Source organism: Salvelinus sp. IW2-2015, linkage group LG3, assembly GCF_002910315.2.
Source record: "Salvelinus sp. IW2-2015 linkage group LG3, ASM291031v2, whole genome shotgun sequence".
Classification (NCBI taxonomy): domain Eukaryota; kingdom Metazoa; phylum Chordata; class Actinopteri; order Salmoniformes; family Salmonidae; genus Salvelinus; species Salvelinus sp. IW2-2015.
In genome coordinates this window covers 31,206,994-31,225,391 of record NC_036840.1, presented here as the reverse complement: position 1 = coordinate 31,225,391, position 18,398 = coordinate 31,206,994, and the positions used below count along the sequence as shown (strand labels likewise).

Below are 18,398 nucleotides of genomic sequence, written 5' to 3'. Positions count from 1 at the left end.
TCCACAGGTACACCTCCAATTGACTCAAATGATGCCAATTATATCAGAAGCTTCTAAAGCCATGACATAATTTTCTGGAATTTTCCAAGCTGTTTAAAGACACAGTCAAGTTAGTGTATGTAAACTTCTGACCCACTGGAATTGTGATACAGTGAATTATAAGTGAAATAATCTGTAAACAATTGTTGGAAAAATTTATTGTCATGCACAAAAGTAGATGTCCTACCCGACTTGCCAAAACTATAGTTTGTTAACAAGAAATTTGTGGAGTGGTTGAAAAACGAGTTTTAATGACTCCAACCTAAGTGTAAGTGAACTTCCGACTTCAACTGTACATCGGACTCCGACATTGCTCGTCCTAATATTTCTATATTTCTGGATTCCATTCTGTTGCTTTTAGATTTGTGTGCGTTGTGTATTGTTAGATATTACTGCACCGTTGGAGTTAGGAACACAAGCATTTTACCCGCAATAACATCTGCTAAACGTGTATTCGACCAATACAATTTTATTTGAATGTGTTATTCATGTGGATGTGCATGAATATGTGTACGTGATTGGCTCATATTGTTGAGTGTGTGTCTCGGGTGCTCTACAATGATTCTGGCCTAGATCTCGTTTGTGAATGTGTTTGGTGGTGTATGTATTAATGCGTGTGTGGGTGAATATGTACATAGTCATTGACTCATATGGTTGTCTCTCTCTCACAGGGTGTTATACGAAGGGAAGGAGCGTCTCATCCAGGGCTGTGAGGTCATTCAGGTCACGCCGTACGGCCGTTGTGCCAACGTCAACAACAGCTCTGCTACCTCACAGCGTATCTTCATCACCTTACGCCGCGCGCCGCCCGTCCAGCCCCAGAACTCCCTGTCCGTCACCGACATCTGCGTCATCGTCACCAGCAAGGGCGAGACGCCGCCGCACACCTTCTGCAAGGTGGACAAGAACCTCAATTGTGGCATGGTGAGTCCTCTGGTCCTATGTGGCTCAGTTGGTAGAGCATGGCGCTTGTAACGTCTGGATTGTGAGTTTGAATCCCGAAAATGTACGCACGCATGACTGTGGTTAAAATCATCTGCCAGATGTCATATACTTTACCATTGGTAATGAACTAAAGCCCACATGCGCAATTTCTCCAACACATATATATTTTTTTTAATGGTTTGCAACATTTCAATCCCTGAAAGGATCTTCACCTTAAAAGTAGGGTTTTGGGGGAATGTATGGGGCTGGAATATACCTATTATGAAATTTAGGCCATGGCACTCACCCCGAGTACGTCCTGTTGAAATTAAGCGTTGAAAATTTTGTTTTGAGCCCCAACTCACATGGTCTTATTTTTCATCCTCCAGTGGGGCTCCAGTGTTTTCCTGTGCTACAAGAAATCAGTGTCCGCGTCCAACTCCATCAATTACAAAGCCGGTGAGTCTTCTTTGTTGTCTCTAATCTACCATCTTTTCGCATCGGTCTGCCTGTTTTGCTCTCATTGATGGATAGTTATTATTTCCTGGCCTTTGTTCAATGCTGTTTACCATATATTTCCGCTTGCTTCGCGCCTGAGTCGACTTCAAAGTAATTGTATGTTGATCTCTTATGATTGATCTGAATTGACAGGAGCTTTCCGTGTGCTGTAGATAAGACTAAATGCACTGGCATATGCCAGCTCTGTTATCTGTCACTCAAATACCTGTAAACTGATGATTCCTGGAATAGTTGGCTGGAAAATGGCATGGTTCATTTGGGGGGGTTTGTCGCTCTTCTGAATCTTAAGATATGGGCTGCGTCTCAAATGGCACTCTATTCCCAATAGGCCCTGGTCAAAAGTAGTGCACTATATATGGAATTAGGTTGCCATTTGGGACACAGTCCTAGTTTCAAATCAGTGCATCTATCTGGAGTTTAGAAAAGGGCAGAGCCTCGCATTAGAATGGCTCACGGCAACTCAGAACTCATAATGCTCCGAGTGTTTCTCATCAGCATTCCAAGCCTTGTTTCTGGTCCCCATTTATTTCAAGGTGGAAAGTGGTGTCATTATGCACCATTGCAATTGCCCTCTTTTTCGCGTTTTGGTTTTTCACTTTAATGACCTCCAAACAGGTTCATATGGAATATAGAATAGCATGTGTTCTTACTATACACTAGGAAAGGTAATGTTTCTGAGGACAGCTAGCCCAGAATCAGACATTTTGTAAGGCCCTGTTCAGCTGGTTTCCCTCCATGTACCAGTATCCACATTCTTGTAAATACAGCGGAGTTGTTCCCTGTCTCTCACTTGCTACTTTGTGAGGTCAGAGCTGGGTGTTGGCTTAGACGGGCCCCTGTTCAGATACTGCGCACATACGCCTTATCTCTACTAGGCCTTCTTCCTGTGAGATGACGCTTTTTATTCTCCAGACTGCTTCCTACCCCGCCTACTCTTTCGGTCGCTTTATTTTGACAACGTTCTCTGGAATTCACAAAAGGCCATGGGTGACACAGGCCTTGATCAGCAAAGTGTTATCCTTTGAAAATAATGTGTTCTGTATCTCAGCACACTGGCTGATGGCAATGAAAATATGACAAAGGGAAAGGGGTTTGATTTTATTCCAACAGCCAAGTGAGCCAATTTTTGTCCTTCCCTTCTCCAGTCTTCACTTCATAGATGTTACTATTGTGTAGTGGGATCTGTAGACATCATTTTCCTTGGTATATGTAGTCTAGTGCTTTCAGTGTACCCCAATGAAATTAATGTTACATGTATTGATGTCCTTTGGGTGGTGGCCCATTCTTGATACACACAGGAGACTGTTGAGCGTGAAAAACCCAGCAGCGTTGCAGTTCTTGACACACACCAGTGGCGTCTGCCACCTACTACCGTACCCCTTTCAAAGGAACTTACATTTTTGGTCTTGCCCATTCACCCTCTGAATGGCACACACAGACAATCCATGTCTCAAGGCTTAAAAATCCTTCTTTAACCTGTCTCCACCCCTTCATCGATACTGATTAAAGTGGATTTAACAAGTGCCATCAATAAGGGATCATAGCTTTCACCTGGTCAGTCTATATCATGGAAAGACCAGGTGTCTTTGTACACTCGGTGTATGTCTTATGTGTGACTTGCCATATAAAAAAAGATGGATTGATTGCTCTCTCTCCTCCAGGCCTCATCTTCCGCTACCCAGAGGATGACTATGAGTCATTCCCCCTGTCTGAGTCTGTGCCCCTGTTCTGCCTCCCCATGGGGGCTAAGATCGAGTGCTGGGCCCCCAACACACGCTACCCTCTGCCCGTCTTCTCCACCTTTGTGTTAACCAACTCCTCTGGGGAAAAGGTAGGTGTAACAGCAATGGCATTATATCAGTTAACATGATTTACAATGAATCATGAATAGATAGTTATGGATGGCTGTTATGGATGGCTGGAATTGAACAGCCCTGTGGTACTGTCGATTGATTGACAGCTGTAATAGTCAACATTCAAGTCTCACTTCCTGAGCTGCATGTGACTGTGGGAATGGGTAGAATAATTTGTTTCCTCATCAGGCTGTGTTTCAATGCACCTCAATGTCAGCTGCCGCTTGAGCAAACTACAATCTGATCACAAGTTTTGTCCCAAACCACGTCACATCTCTCTGAGCTAGAGTAATGAAATTGTACTTTGTTGTGTTAAAGGGGAATGCCAGTTGAGATAACGGGTGGCGTTCAACGTAAACGCATTTAGCAATTTAGTGTGAAGTGTGCACAAACGCTACTCCACCATATCATTAAAATGCGTGAAGGGTGTTTGTTAACGTCCCTTATGTTAACGCAGGAATCAATCTGTTATAATTTGCTCTGTCCCAGATGTACGGCGCAGCCATCCAGTTCTACGAGGCCTACCCCATAGATCTCCTCAGTGAGAAGCAGAAGGTGCAGCTGGGCCTGCTCACCACCGTGGAGAAGAAGATGATCCCCAACCGGACGGTCAACACCAACAAGTGCATCTGCCTGCTCTCTCGCTGGCCCTTCTTCGAGTCTTTCCGCAAGTTCCTCATGTTCCTCTACAAGCTGTCCGTCTCGGGTCCCCACCCGCTGCCCATCGAAAAGTAAGGATTGCGTAATTTGACAAGTTGGAGGCTTGATTTAGCTTGTGGTTTGCACTTTTGGGACTATTCCATTGGTTCCATTGCACCAGGACAACTAAATCAGGCGCAGCTCAAGATGTATGTGTTTTATACATGTATTTGAGTTTTTATAAATTAATTTGATAGTTTGGAGAGGGATAGGTGGGTGTTGGTAGAGACTAATGTGGTTGTGTTTGCTGCTTTGTTTCTTTTACAGGCACATCTCGCACTTCATGCACAACGTGTCCTTCCCTTCACCTCAGAGGCCCAGAATCTTGGTCCAAGTGAGATGCCATAGTTTTTTTTTGTGTGTTAGAGAGGGAAATTTGTTGGTGTTTTTTGCATCTGTGTCTGTACCTTTGTGTGAATGAATGTGTTTGATGTGTGAGAAGGAGAAAAAAACTGGTGTCATGCCAGGGTGACATTTTTTTGCTTTTCTCTTTCAGCTCTCTGCACACGACACCTTGATGCTCGCACAACCTGTGTGTACTCCTCTCCCTCTCAGGTACGACTTATTTAAAGCTGGCTGAATGGATCAATGCGAATGTGTGTTCTCCTGGACATTATCGGCTGTCTCAAAGGCTCAATCGGATTTTGCACTTGCACACATTTAGAACACAAACACACAATGAAAAATCTGAACCGTCACCGTATCCTCGTAGCTTGATTTCAGACGGTACGTCCTCTCCACAAGTTTAGAGCTGTGAAAGTCTAGGCTTCAGGAACAGAAAGAGAAACTGGGCCCAGTTATTGTTATCATTGCAGATCATCAACCACATATTTTCCAAAGGAAATACCGGGGTTAGAAAAAATCAATCATCCAGCATTCTCCAAAGGTTCTAGTTTGGTAATGCAAAACGCATTAATTCATGTCAGTTTTCCGAGGTCAAATAGTCACGCTTTGAAACAGCCAATAGAAAACAGGCATTAGGACTGCCAGAAACGGCACTGCCTGTCTGTCACATTGTGGACAGGTCCTTCATTATTAAGTGCATAAGCCCTGCATGTACATATTAAATAAACTGTTATGCTGCCATTGCATTCTGCCAACAAACCTCAAAATGTTCTGAAAATACCAGATGTTCCATCATTATCATCAGGCTTTTTCCTCTCCAGATTTATAATTTCAGAGTGGAATATATTGTTGTTGGTCAGCTAGAGAGATCATGACTTTCGGGACTGGAAGACTTGCTGGCTGGTGCCTTTGGGCCAGATTTAAAAGTGTTTGCTGCTTTGGAAAGTTTGAACTTGTTATTCTCTGAAAATAAAAGTACATTCCCCTGAAAAGGTTTTTAAAATAACAGGTTTTGTCGCAAGGGAACAAACAGTGTAACCTGATCTTCTGTCTCAATCCAGTTTACCTTCACCCCCTTCCTTACTTATTTAACCACACACCTTCTCAGTGCACCTGTACCAATTACAAACCTCCCTTCAAAGACGGCTGCCCTTCATCCAATCCAACCTTTGATGACCCAGCCATTGTATCCCTGAGTCTGGTTTGAATCGTGTCCCCAATCCCTCTGTGCTCCTCTCTTCCCAACTTGCCTCTCATCCCCTCCTCTCTCTCCTCCTCTCCTCAGTGGGGCAGACTACAGTACGTTGCTGATGAACCTGGGCCCAGAGAACTGTGCCACGCTGCTGCACTTTGTCCTGCTGGAGAGTAAGATCCTGCTTCACTCCCTGAGACCCGCTGTACTCACCGGGGTAGCAGAGGCCGTAGTGGCGGTGAGTGATACAGGATATGGTCATTCAGCTTTTAAAATGTTGTAAAAAGGACTATTCGAATAAAATGGTATTGATTAGTTAGTTGGTTGGAGTTTTTATCCAGTTACCTTTTATATACAGCGTGTGGCCCATGTAGGACTGATTTTAGGTTAAAAGTTAGATCAAAATGTTAAATAAAAGTTCTCTCCATCTGTGTTCTTCTCTCCAGATGATCTTCCCGTTCCAGTGGCAGTGCCCGTACATCCCCCTCTGCCCGCTCTCCCTGGCGGGGGTCCTCAATGCCCCCTTTCCCTTCATCGTGGGCGTGGACTCCCGCTACTTTGACCTTTATGACCCCCCGCCGGACGTGGTCTGTGTGGACCTGGACACCAACACTATTTACCTGTAAGATCCATACACTTTAAAGGAGCATTTCACCCATTTTGACATGTGGATCTGTTTACACACTTTATCCTGTTGTCGATACCCCCAAAAAGTTTTTCGGTACATATATCGCATGTTAATATTTTATTTACACGAGAATGAGCATATTCCAAAAACACTATTCTGAACCAACTGTGCAGGTCTGATGAGAAGAGACACAGTAACTGGAAAAACCTCCCAAAGAAACCCTGCAAGAGCCTGTTTAACTCACTGGCCAACCTGCACCACCAGCTGGGCATCGGTAGGTACACATAGTCACAGTCACCTCAGCGGGTTTCTCATAGCAATTGCTTCATTGCCAGTGCATTCAGGATAAAAGTACACAAATTGTACGTATGATATATAAGTGAATTCTTTATGAATATATGTCTTTAGATATAAATTATGGAAGAATTTATCCAGCCGATAATGAGTAAATGGTGCATTAAGCCTGCTATGCTCATGTAATATAATCATAATATATTTGCTTTAGCAGATCCTATTTCCAGTCATGCGTGCATACATTTCACGTACGGGTGTTGCCGGGAATCGAACCCACTAGCTTGGCGTTGCAACTGAGCGACAGAGGACCACCTTTGGTATGTCAAATGTGAATAAAACGAGAACGGTAAATATCCGGTCTGGTGGCTGTTTTCAGTGCGTCGGACAGCCCAGGAGGGCTTGGCGGTGGAGAATACCCCCATCGAGGCGGACTTCACCTGGCACAAGAAGATGACCTCCCTGGAGATGGAGATCCAAGAGGCCCTGCTGCGCTTCATGGCCCACATCCTGAAGGGCTACCGTTCCTACCTCAAACCCATCACCCAGGCCCCCTCTGAGAAAGCCACCTCTGCAGACTCACTATATGACYTACAGGGTTAGTGTGGATGTGTTTCACCACTCTCATCTCAAACCCATCACCCAAGTCCCCTCCAATAAGGCCACCGCCTCCGACTCACTAAATKACCTACACTGAAACAATGGGGAATGGGTCGTTTTTAGTCCTTAATTCATTTATTTGCCCACAACATTTATCACGGTACCCAGAACAAAATCTTGCACACATGCTGTACACAAAACGGAGGTAAAATGTGCAAATAGACAGTTAAGAAAATAATTAGTATACTAAAACTTTACTTGGCTCATCGTGCTCAAGCGACTCCTTGTGGCGGGCCGGGYGCCTGCAAGCTGAATTTCGGTCGTTAGTTGAACGATGTTTCCTCCGACACATTGGTGTGGCTGACTTCCGGGTTAAGCGAGCGGGTGTTAAGAAGCGCGGCTTGGCGGCTCATGTTTCGGAGGARGCATGAATCGACCTTCGCCTCTCCCGAGCTCGTTGGGGAGTTGCAGCGATGAAAGAAGATCATAATTGGATTCCAATTGGATATCACCAAAATTGGGGAGAAAAAGTGGCGTGAAAATACCACAACAAAAAACGTTAAAATAACAGTCAAATGATAATTTATTTGTTGCAATCTAACACATTTATCAAAGTATTATAATTGCGCAATGTACAGTTCCAGTCAAAAGTTTGGACACCTACTCATTACAGGGTTTTTATTTATTTATACAGCTAAAATAAGCAAAGAGAAACGACAGTCCATCATTACTTTAAGACATGAAGGTCAGTCAATCCGGAAAATTTCAAGAACTTTGAAAGATTCTCCAAGTGCTGTCGCATAAACCATCAAGCGCTATGATGAAACTGGCTCTCATGAGGACTGCCACAGGAAAGGAATACCCAGAGTTGCCCCTGCTGCAGAGGATAAGTTCATTAGAGTTACCAGCCTCAGAAATTGCAGCCCAAAAATACATGCTTCAGAGTTCAAGTAGCAGACACATCTCAACATCAACTATTTAGAGGAGACTGAATCAGGCCCTGTCTCTTATACACATCTAGATGTGTATAAGAGACAGGAGTAGGTGAACGTATGATCCCTGCATGTGTAATGCATGGAGGAGCAGGTGTGGGGGTGCTTTGCTGGTGACTCTCAGTGGTTTATTTAGAATTCAAGGCACACTTAACCAGCATGGCTACCACAGCATTCTGCAGCGATATGCCATCCCATCTGGTTTGCGCTTAGTGGGACTATAATTTGTTTTTCAACTGTACAATGACCTTAAACACACCTCCAGGCTGTGTAAGGGCTATTTGACCAAGACGKAGAGGGATGGAGTGCTGCATCAGATGACCTGGCCTCCACAGTCACCTGACCTCAACCCAATGGAGATGGTTTGGGATGAGTTGGACTGCAGAGTGTAGGAAAAGCAGCCAACAAGTGCTCAGCATATGTGGGAATTCCTTCAAGACTGTTGGATTAACATTCCCCATGAAGTTGGTTGAGAGAATGCCAAGAGTGTGCAAAGCTGTCATCAAGGCAAAGGTTGGCTAGTTTGAAGAATGTCAATTATTAAATATATTTTGATTTGTTTAACACTTTTTTTGGTTGCTACATGATTCCATATGTGTTATTTCATAGTTTAGATGCCACAATGTAGAAAATAGTCAAAATAAAGAAAAACCCTTGAATGAGTAGTTGTGTCCAAACTTTTGACTGGTACTGTATATTATACATTGTTTTAATGTTATCCAGGAGCTGTGCTAACCAGACAGCGTATCTGACTGCTGCTCCAAGTGTTCATAACAGGCAAATCTTTAATTTCACAAGCCTACTCAGTCATTGCTCAAAGTATCTGAAATCAAYCATCCGTGGCATTGGCTGCAAAGACTTTCCACTGATGTAGGCTTCTTGGAAAGGGATCACATCCTCATTTAGGTCCATGGAGGCCAATGGAGGCTGCAGAACCAGTGGGGAAAGAGCTACACATCTTGGTTATGTGACCATCTGTAGTGGCTATATTGTCTTCATCCTGGGTTAAATACTTTCAACTACATAATGCATTCGTAAGAAAATATACTTATACCATTATATTCTATTGCCCGTTTGATTTAAAAGGTTAGTTCACCATCTCACTGAGTCCCACACTACCCATTCACTGAATATACATTTGGTTTTTAATACTGGAGAATTGTAATTTAAAATAAGGACACTATAAAATCCACACAATGCAAATTTCCTTTGGCATTTTATTTTGACTCTGGCCACACAGCGTTTTAGTGTTTAGATAACATTTGTGTAGCATTTCCTGAGGGTTTCCTATGGGATAGGCCCATTGACCTGGCTCTCTGTCCTCTCCCAGGTTTCCTAAAGAGCAGGGAGCGAGCCCACCAGAAGTTCTATTCGCAGCTGACCAAGACTCAGATCTTCATCCGCTTCATCGAGGAGTGCACATTCGTCAGCGACAAGGACACAGGCCTTGCCTTCTTCGACGACTGCATCGAGAAGGTGAGCATTATCAAGCAACAGGAGTCCGTGTGGGGGGTCAGTTTAATATCAACGCCGTCAATCCAGGGAGTTAATTGAAATTCAATGAATGATTTTGAGTTCCAACAGTGTTCCCTGCAGCTAAAACTGCTTGTAATGATGCCATTTTTTTATGCTTTGCCTGCTGGGTTGGCCAATTCCATTTCAACTCCCATCAAGCCAGGAAGTGAACTGAACATCAATTAATTAATTGAAAATGTATCTTTGAAAATGAACTTCACTTTTAGATTTTTTTATTTGGAATTTCCCCCCAAACCCTGCTAGACAAGAACATGGCCCTAGAGCAATGTCAATTTTCGGAACCCAATTTCTGTGGTACTGTTTTTAATGTGTTTTATTGGTGACTCCGTCGTAACATTCCTCCAGAGGAGACTGACGGAGGAAGGCTCATTTTCCTCTGATTTAATCTGTTCCTTTTACTTTTTTCCCCCTGCAGCTATTTCCCTCTGATAAAGGCAACGACAAAGGCACTAAGGTAATCCCTCGGACACTAATCAAGTTTTAACATATCTCCTTTTCCAACTAGTCTCTCATTTTTATGCATTAGAAGAATGGTTTTAGTGATTTTGATTTGTCTGTGTTTTTATTTATAGATTTTTTTCTATTTAATTTTTACCCCTTTTTTCTCCCCAATTTYGTGGTATCCAATTGTCTCATCGCTGCAACTCCCGTACGGACTGAGGAGAGGCGACAGTCGAGAGCCATGCATCCTCCGAAACACAACCCAATCAAGCCGCACTGCTTCTTGACGCAATGCCCACTTAACCCGGAAGCCAGCCGCACCAATGTGTCGGAGGAAACACCGTACACCTAGCGACCTGGTCAGCGTGCACTGCGCCCGGTCCGCCACAGGAGTTGCTAGTGCACGATGGGACAAGGACATCCCTGCCGGCCAAACCCTCCCCTAACCCGGATGATGCTGGGCCAATTGTGCGCCGCCCCATGGGTCTCCCAGTTGCAGCAGGCTGCAACAGAGCCTGGACTCAAACCCAGAATCTCTAGTGGCACAGCTAGCACTGCGATACAGTGCCTAAGACCACTGAGCCACTCGAGAGGCTTGTCTGTGTGTGTATGGCCATGTGCGCTGACACTGACAACATGTTTTTCTTTCCATAGGTGGAGGGTGAGTCYTCAGAGGACACTAAGCTCATGGAACTAGACGAATCACAGAAGAGCGAGCATACAGTCTTCGTCATGCCCCCAGAACCTCCCAACACSGAGGATGAATCTGATCCCCCTACCCGCTACAGGTGAGCTACCCCCCAGTACATGCTGCACCACCAACACATTGACAGCACAATAACACCAGTGAGACCGGTAGTGTTTTACAGTGGACGTCTGGCTCAGAGGAAGGGAAGCGGGTCTGCATTAGCTTCACWCTCATACCTGTGGTGTTTTTTTTCCTTTCTCACTCTGTTAGTTATAAGAGTTTCCCTCGGTTGCGTATGGACCTGTTTGACCGTCCCAGAGAGGTGATACCAGCGCTGAGGAGCAGTACACCAGGGGCCAGCCTGTCCAGCAGCCCTGCACTGCTGGCCAAGAGGACCAAGCAGGTACACGCGTGCGCRCACACACGCACAGTTGCAGGATCATGGGATAGATGCAATGGTGTGTACAATAACAAACAGTTAGCCAGAGGATCAGGTGTAACAGGCTACTTCTGGTACAGTACGTTTTATTTGCTTTGTAAAACAACAGGTTTAGACTAACCGTGAAATGCTTACTTAYGGGTCCTTTTCCAACAATGTAGAGTTAAAGATAAAATCGAAATGGTGACATGAGGAATAAATACACAGTTAATAACAATAAAGAGTGAAAATAACATGGCTATATACAGGAAGTACCAGTACCGAGTCGATGTGCAGTGGTATGAGGAAATTGAGGAAGGTATGTACATATAGTTAGGGGTAAAGTTACTAGGCAACAGGATAGGTAAAACCGTAGCAGAGCGTACGTGGTGAGTGTGAAAGTGTGGGCGTATAGTGTGTGTGTGTGTGGGTAGAATCCAGTGTGTGCTCATAGTCAGTGCAGGAGAGTTAGTGCGGTAGGGTGTATGTTTCCATTTTTAATGTCAGTGCGTTTCTTGCAAGCTCTATCCCCTAAAATGCAATAATCAATAACAATGTAATACTACAAATAACAAGGTAGAACAAAAACACAAGAGATATAAAAATAAGAACACGATAAAGTAAATAAGCATACTATACACAGGGTCAGTTCCAGTACCATATTTACAATGTGTAGGGATACTGKATCGATAGAGGTAGATATGTATAGGGCTATGGTGACTAGGCATCAGGATATATGATAAACAGAGTAGCAGCAGTGTATATGATGATTGTATGTGAGTGTTTGTAGTGTCAGTATAAATGTGTGTGTGAGCAAATTATGGAGTGAGTGTTTATGTTGGGGTGTGCATAGAGTGTGTGAGTGACGTGTGCGTAGAGCCCTGTGAGTGACAGTGCAAAATTAAAATACAAAGGTCAACTCAGATAGTCCGTGTAGCCATTTTCTTAGCTWCACACAAGTCTTTTTTAATTTTTAATTTGACCTTTATTTAWCTAGGCAAGTCAGTTAAGAACAAATTCTTATTTTCAATGATGGCCTAGGAACAGTGGGTTAACTGCCTTGTTCAGGGGCAGAACGACAGATTTGTACCTTGCCAGCTCGGGGATTCGATCTTGCAACCTTTCGGTTACTAGTCCAACACTCTAACCACTAGGCTACGCTGTCGCCCCATATGTGGACACCCCTTCAAATTAGTGGATTCAGCTATTTCAGCCACACCCGTTGCTGACAGGTGTATAAAATYGAGCACACCGCCATGCAATCTCCATAGACAAACATTGGCAGTAAATTGGCCAGTACTGAAGAGCTCAATGATTTCAAAGTGGCACCGTCATAGGATCAAGTCAGTTCTTCGAATTTCTGCTCTGCTAGAGCTGCCCCGGTCAACTAAGTGCTGTTACTGGGAAGTGGAAATGTCTAGGAGCAACAACGGCTCAGCATCGAAGTGGTAGGCCACACAAGCTCACAGAACGGCACCGCCAAGTGCTGTAGCACGCAACATTCACTACCAAGTTCTGAACTGCCTCTGGAAGCAACGTCAGCACAAGAACTGTTCGTTCAGAGCTTCATGAAATGGGATTCCATGGCTGAGCAGCCGCTCACATGCCTAAGATCACCATGCACAATGCCAAGCATCATCTGGAGTGGTGTAAAGCTCGCCGCCATTGGACTCTGGAGCAGTGGAAATGTGTTCTCTGGTGTGGTGAATCACGCTTCACCATCTGGCAGTCCCATGGACAAATCTTGGTTTGGCAGATTCCAGTCGAAAGCTACCTGCCCCAATGCATAGTGCCAACTGTGAAGTTTGGTTTAGGAGGAATAATGGGGCTGTTTTTCATGGTTCAGGCTCCTTAGTTCCARTGAAGGGAAATCTTAACGCCACAGCATACAATGACATTCTAGACGATTCTGTGCTTCCAAGTTTGTGGCAACAGTTTGGGGAAGCCCTTTCCTGTTTTAGCATGACAATGCCACCGTGCACAAAGCGATGTCCATACAGAAATGTTTTTTTGAGATCGGTGTGGAAGAACTTGATTGGCCTGCACAGAGCCCTGACCTCAATCCCATCTAACATCTTTGGGACGAATTGGAACGCCGATTGCGAGCCAGGCCTAACCGCCCAAAATCAGTGCCCAACCCCACTTATGCTCTTGTGGCTGAATGGAAGCAAGTCCCCGCAGCAATGTTCCAACATCTAGTGGAAAGCCTTCCCAGAAGAGTGGAGGCTGTTATTGCAGCAAAGGGGCGGACCAACTCCGTGTTAAATGCCCATGATTTTGGAATGATATGTTCGATGAGCAGGTGTCCACATATTTTTGGTCAKGTGGTGTATCTATTTAGCAGTCTTATGGCATGGGGATAAAAGCTGTTCAGGAGCCTGTTGGTGTCGGGATTGATGCGCCGGTACCACTTGCCATGCGGAAGCAGAGAGAACAGTCTATGGCTTGGGTGGTTGGAGTCTTTAACGATTTTTCAGGCATTCCTTTTACACCGCCTGATATAGAGGTCCTGGATGGCAGTACAGTTGTAGAAGTTTTTGAGATTTGAGGGCCAATGTCAAACCTTTTCAACCTCCTAAGGGTGTGTAGACACTGAGGAACTTGAAGCTCTTAACCCGCTCAACTACAGCCCCATCGATGTGGATGGGGGCGTKCTCGCTCCTCCATTTCCTGTAGTCCATGACATTGGCCCTCAAATCAGAGACCTGGCACCACACTGCCAGGTCTCTGACCTCTTCCCTATAGGCTGCCTCATCGTCGTCGGTGATCAGTCCTACCACTGTTGTGTCGTCAGACCACGCAGTCCTGGTTGAACAGGGAGTACAGGAGGGGATGAATTACACACCGTTGAGGGGCCCCTGTGTTGATGGTCAGTGTGGCTGATGATGTGAGTGCTAAGGGGCGATAGTCATTTAGGCAGATTACCTTGGTGTTCTTGGCACAAGGACTATGGTGGTCTGCTTGAAACAAATTGGTATTACAGACCAGGTGAGTGAAGACACTTGCCAGCTAGTCAGCGCATGCTCTGAGTACGTGTCCTGGTATTCTATCTGACCCCGTGGCCTTGCGAATGTTAACCTGTTTAAAGGTCTTACTCACATCGGCTCTGGAAAGCGAGATCACACAGTTGTCCGGAACAGCTGGGGCTCTCATGCATGGTTCAGTGTTGCGTGCCTCGAAGCTGTTCTGATGTCCAGATGCTGTTTTTGGTCATAGAAAATTATGTCGGAGACATTATGTAAAATAAAAAAAGTTAAGACCAGCGTAAAARAACACAAAAAGCAGAATTGCTCAGGAGCCCGTAAAACTGCTACAATTCACTGCAGCGCCATCTTGGTCAACAGACATTGGTCAACAACATTGTCCTGATCATTTTAGTTTTACTCACTGTRCCCTGTCTACTGCCCTGACCACATGACCAATTCCCCAGTCAGGGAATAACGTTGCCTGCCATGGACGCTGTCGGCTGCTGAGTCATTCTCTCACCCGGTGTCCCAAATGGCACCCTGTTCCCTATATAGTACTGTACTTTTCACCAGGGCCTATAGGGTGATGTGTGCACTATGTAGGGAATATGGTGCCATTTTGGACAACCATTCTCCTTCTGGAATGGTACACAGGCTGGTTCTAATAAAAATAAGTCACTCACCAATGTCATCAGCAGCAACTTATTTACAATAGGGCAGAGTAGAATAGCAGACTCTGGCCTGTAACACTGCTGCTCTTTGAGTTCTGTCTAGGCCAAGTACAGACAACCAGCTTACTTTGGACAGAGATGGAACAGGGGGTGTGTGTGTTTTGGGGAAGGGGGTCACTGTGACCTGTTTTTAGAATAATAGACCTCCCAGGAAACAGGCTTTCTTTGTCTTGTGATTCTTGTTGTTTTGTTGTCCTTAGCTTTTGTGGGAGGCCAATATATTTTTCCAGGTCAGACAAAACTGTTTGCTGTGTATGTGTAGCGCTTGTCTGGCTACGTGTAGAAGACCTAAATAGATTACATAATATAAACTGGGTGGTTCGAGCCCTGAATGCTGATTTGGCTGAAAGCCGTGGTATGTTAGACCGTATACCACGGGTATTACAAAACATTTATTTTTACTAATCTAATTATATAAATAGATTCCATAACATGCACCACACATTTTTATATTCAAAMACATACCACAAACACTGCGTGGTGGGTGTCAGTATGTGGGCGTTAATATTTCTGTGGCGCTTGAAAGACTCTCGCCTCAGAAGGCCACATGCAGTATTATTAGGCCATTGTTGTACGGAGAGAGGGAAGGTTCACCATTAGGAACGTGCACAGTCACACACTCTCCTCCCAACTCTGACCATGAGGAAATAGCACAGGATAATAATAAACTTAACATCATCTGGAATCACTCATAATCATTCAACTGTATTCATGTCTCCCACCCCCATTAAAGTGACAAATAAAGCTCATTTAAACTGAACAGAAATGAACTTTGCCCCTCTGCAGGAGATCAAGCTGGCCTACAAGATGGCCAAGCGCTTCTACTCCGACCCTCCACTGTGGGCCAAGTGTCTGTTCAGCCACTGCTACAGTCTGTGGTTCATCTGTCTGCCCGTGGGGGTGAGGCTGGTCCAGTCAAAGAGCTGGGCCATGCAGCAGGCCTACAACGTCCTGCTCAAGATGAGGACCTCTGAGGTGGAGGTCCTGGATGAGGTGAAGGGAGGGCAGTTGTGGAATGGGAAGGGTTGGGATGTGGGGTTTTGGTTGTGGGGATGGTGGGGAGATTGGTATGTAAAGGTGTTTGTCAACGTTAACATGTGTGGTTGTGTGTGTGCACGAGTGTCATCTTTTCCACTACAGGGGTAACGACTACAGTGGAAGTCTACTGTAGCTATTAGGTTGTTATTATTAGCCACCATCTCTCCCTCTGTAGGTGTGTTACCGTGTAGTGATGCAGCTGTGTGGTTTGTACGGTCAGCCGGTCATGGCCGTCCGTGTTCTGGTGGAGATGAAGAAGGCAGGGGTGCACCCTAACGCTATCACCTATGGCTACTACAACAAGGTAGGTTACTTTAACCAGCCCATACACTTACAGGTAACTGCCAAAATAAAGGAAACGCCAACGTAGTGTCTTAATAGGACGTTGGGCCAGAACGGCTTCAATGCGCCTTGTTATAGATTCTACAAGTGTCTGGAACTTTATTGGAGGGATGCGACACCGTTCTTCCACGAGAAATTCCATAATTTGGTGTTTTGTTGATGGTTGTGGAGAACGCTGTCTCAGGCGCCGCTCCAGAATCTCCTTTAAGTGTTCAATTGGGTTGAGATCTGGTGACAGAGACACGCATGTATGTATGTATGTATACACTACTGTTAAAAAGTTTGGGGTCACTTAGAAAGGTCCTTGTTTTTGAAAGAAAAGCATATTTTTTGTCCAATAAAATAACATCAAATTGATCAAAAATACAGTGTAGACATTGTTATTGTTGTAAATGACTATTGTAGCTGGAAATGGCAGATTTTTTWATGGAATATCTACGTAGTCGTACAGAGGCCCATTATCAGCAACCATCACACCTGTGTTCCAATGTGTTAGCTAATCCAAGTTTATCGTTTTAAAAGGCTAATTGATCATTAGAAAACCCTTTTGCAATTATGTTAGCACAGCTGAAAACTGTTGTGCTTATTAAAGAAGCAATAAAACTGGCCTCCTTTAGACTAGTTGAGTATCTGGAGCATTAGCATTTGTGGGTTTAATTACATGCTCAAAATGGCCAGAAACAAATAACTTTCTTCTGAAACTCGTCAGTCTATTCTTGTTCTGAGAAATGAAGGCTATTCCATGCGAGAAATGGCCAAGAAACTGAAGATCTCGTACAACGCTGTGTACTACTCCCTTCACAGAACAGCACAAACTGGCTCTAACCAGAATAGAAAGAGGAGTGGGTGGCCCCGGTGCACAACTGTGCAAGAGGACAAGTACCATAAACTTGGATTAGCTAACATAACGTGCCATTGAAGCACAGGAGTGATGGTGTCTACACTGTATTTGTGATCAATTTTATATTATTTTAATGGACAAAAAATGTGCTTTAAAAAAAAGACATTTCTAAGTGACCCCAAACTTTTGTGTATATATACATATATATAAATAAATACCCAGTTGCCCATTATTTTGGCTACCATGGCTAGTTGGAAATCTCAGTGACTTTGAAAGAGGGGTCTCAAAGGAGTACAGGGTGGGTGTATGTATGTATGTATGTATGTATGTATGTATGTATGTATGTATGTATGTATGTATATATATATATATATATATATATTTTGTGACATGTATATATATATACACACACACACCCTATACTCCTTTGAGACCCCTCTTTCAAAGTCACTGAGATTTCCAACTAGCCATGGTAGCCAAAATAATGGGCAACTGGGTATTTTTATACTTGACCCTAAGCATAATGGGATGTTAATTACTTAGGAACCATACCTGTGTGGAGGCACCTGCTTTCAATATACTTTGTATCCCTCATTTACTCACGTGTTTCCTTTATTTTGGCAGTCCAATTAGCTCTCTGCCCCATCTCCTTTGACCCTTCAGTGTTTGGTCTGGATAGGGTTGAAGGGATAGATTTGGGCAATTTCCCGAGAGTCTGATGAACGCATKGACACCATTTCTGTGTCTCTGCGTCCAGTATGAAGGAAGTTAGCAGTAGTTTTGTGAGATAATGCTAACAAGCKTTAGCGCAATGACTGGAAGTCTACAGGAAACATTGGCATGCTACCTTCATACTGGACACAGAGACATAAAAATGGTATCCACTAGTTCATCATGCTCTGAGGAAGTAGATAAAGGGCTTCATTACCAAAATATCGAACTATCCCTTTAAGATGTTTAGTGGTGGAGATTCCACCATATTGCTTATACCTTATATATCTGCAAACATTTAAGATTAGGGCAAAGGTGTAGGGAGGGTTAGGGCACTTTTAAACTAGCTCATACAAATACCTAAATTCAAAGCAGGTCCATGTTAACTTGCAATCCGCTCTTTCCTCCAGGCTGTTCTGGAAGGCCCCTGGCCAAGTCGGAACCGCAGYGGTCTCTTCATGTGGGCCAAGGTTCGCAACGTGGTGCGCACTGTGGCCCAATTTAAACAGGCACTCCACCGGATGCCCGCCACGAAAGGACCTACCATCATCACGCCAGGTGAGGTGTCAGAACACTACAGGGACAGAGCATGGGAGAGTGTCGT

The 18,398-nt window shown here is 44.4% G+C and overlaps 1 protein-coding gene across 1 annotated transcript in view; it reads left to right on the top strand.

Annotated features, from left to right (window-relative positions):
- LOC111954498 (DENN domain-containing protein 4C) overlaps positions 1-18,398 on the top strand; it is a 61,887-nt gene that overhangs the window by 27,760 nt on the left and 15,729 nt on the right. Inside the window, exons 3-19 of the mRNA XM_070436027.1 lie at positions 711-963; positions 1,353-1,422; positions 3,144-3,313; positions 3,825-4,066; positions 4,302-4,368; positions 4,531-4,589; positions 5,665-5,809; positions 6,018-6,193; positions 6,373-6,473; positions 6,870-7,088; positions 9,413-9,558; positions 10,034-10,072; positions 10,714-10,847; positions 11,018-11,150; positions 15,649-15,855; positions 16,076-16,204; positions 18,205-18,352. Of these exons, the coding sequence (XP_070292128.1) occupies positions 711-963; positions 1,353-1,422; positions 3,144-3,313; positions 3,825-4,066; positions 4,302-4,368; positions 4,531-4,589; positions 5,665-5,809; positions 6,018-6,193; positions 6,373-6,473; positions 6,870-7,088; positions 9,413-9,558; positions 10,034-10,072; positions 10,714-10,847; positions 11,018-11,150; positions 15,649-15,855; positions 16,076-16,204; positions 18,205-18,352 (2,438 nt within the window). The remainder of the gene's footprint in view (positions 1-710; positions 964-1,352; positions 1,423-3,143; positions 3,314-3,824; positions 4,067-4,301; positions 4,369-4,530; positions 4,590-5,664; positions 5,810-6,017; positions 6,194-6,372; positions 6,474-6,869; positions 7,089-9,412; positions 9,559-10,033; positions 10,073-10,713; positions 10,848-11,017; positions 11,151-15,648; positions 15,856-16,075; positions 16,205-18,204; positions 18,353-18,398) is intronic.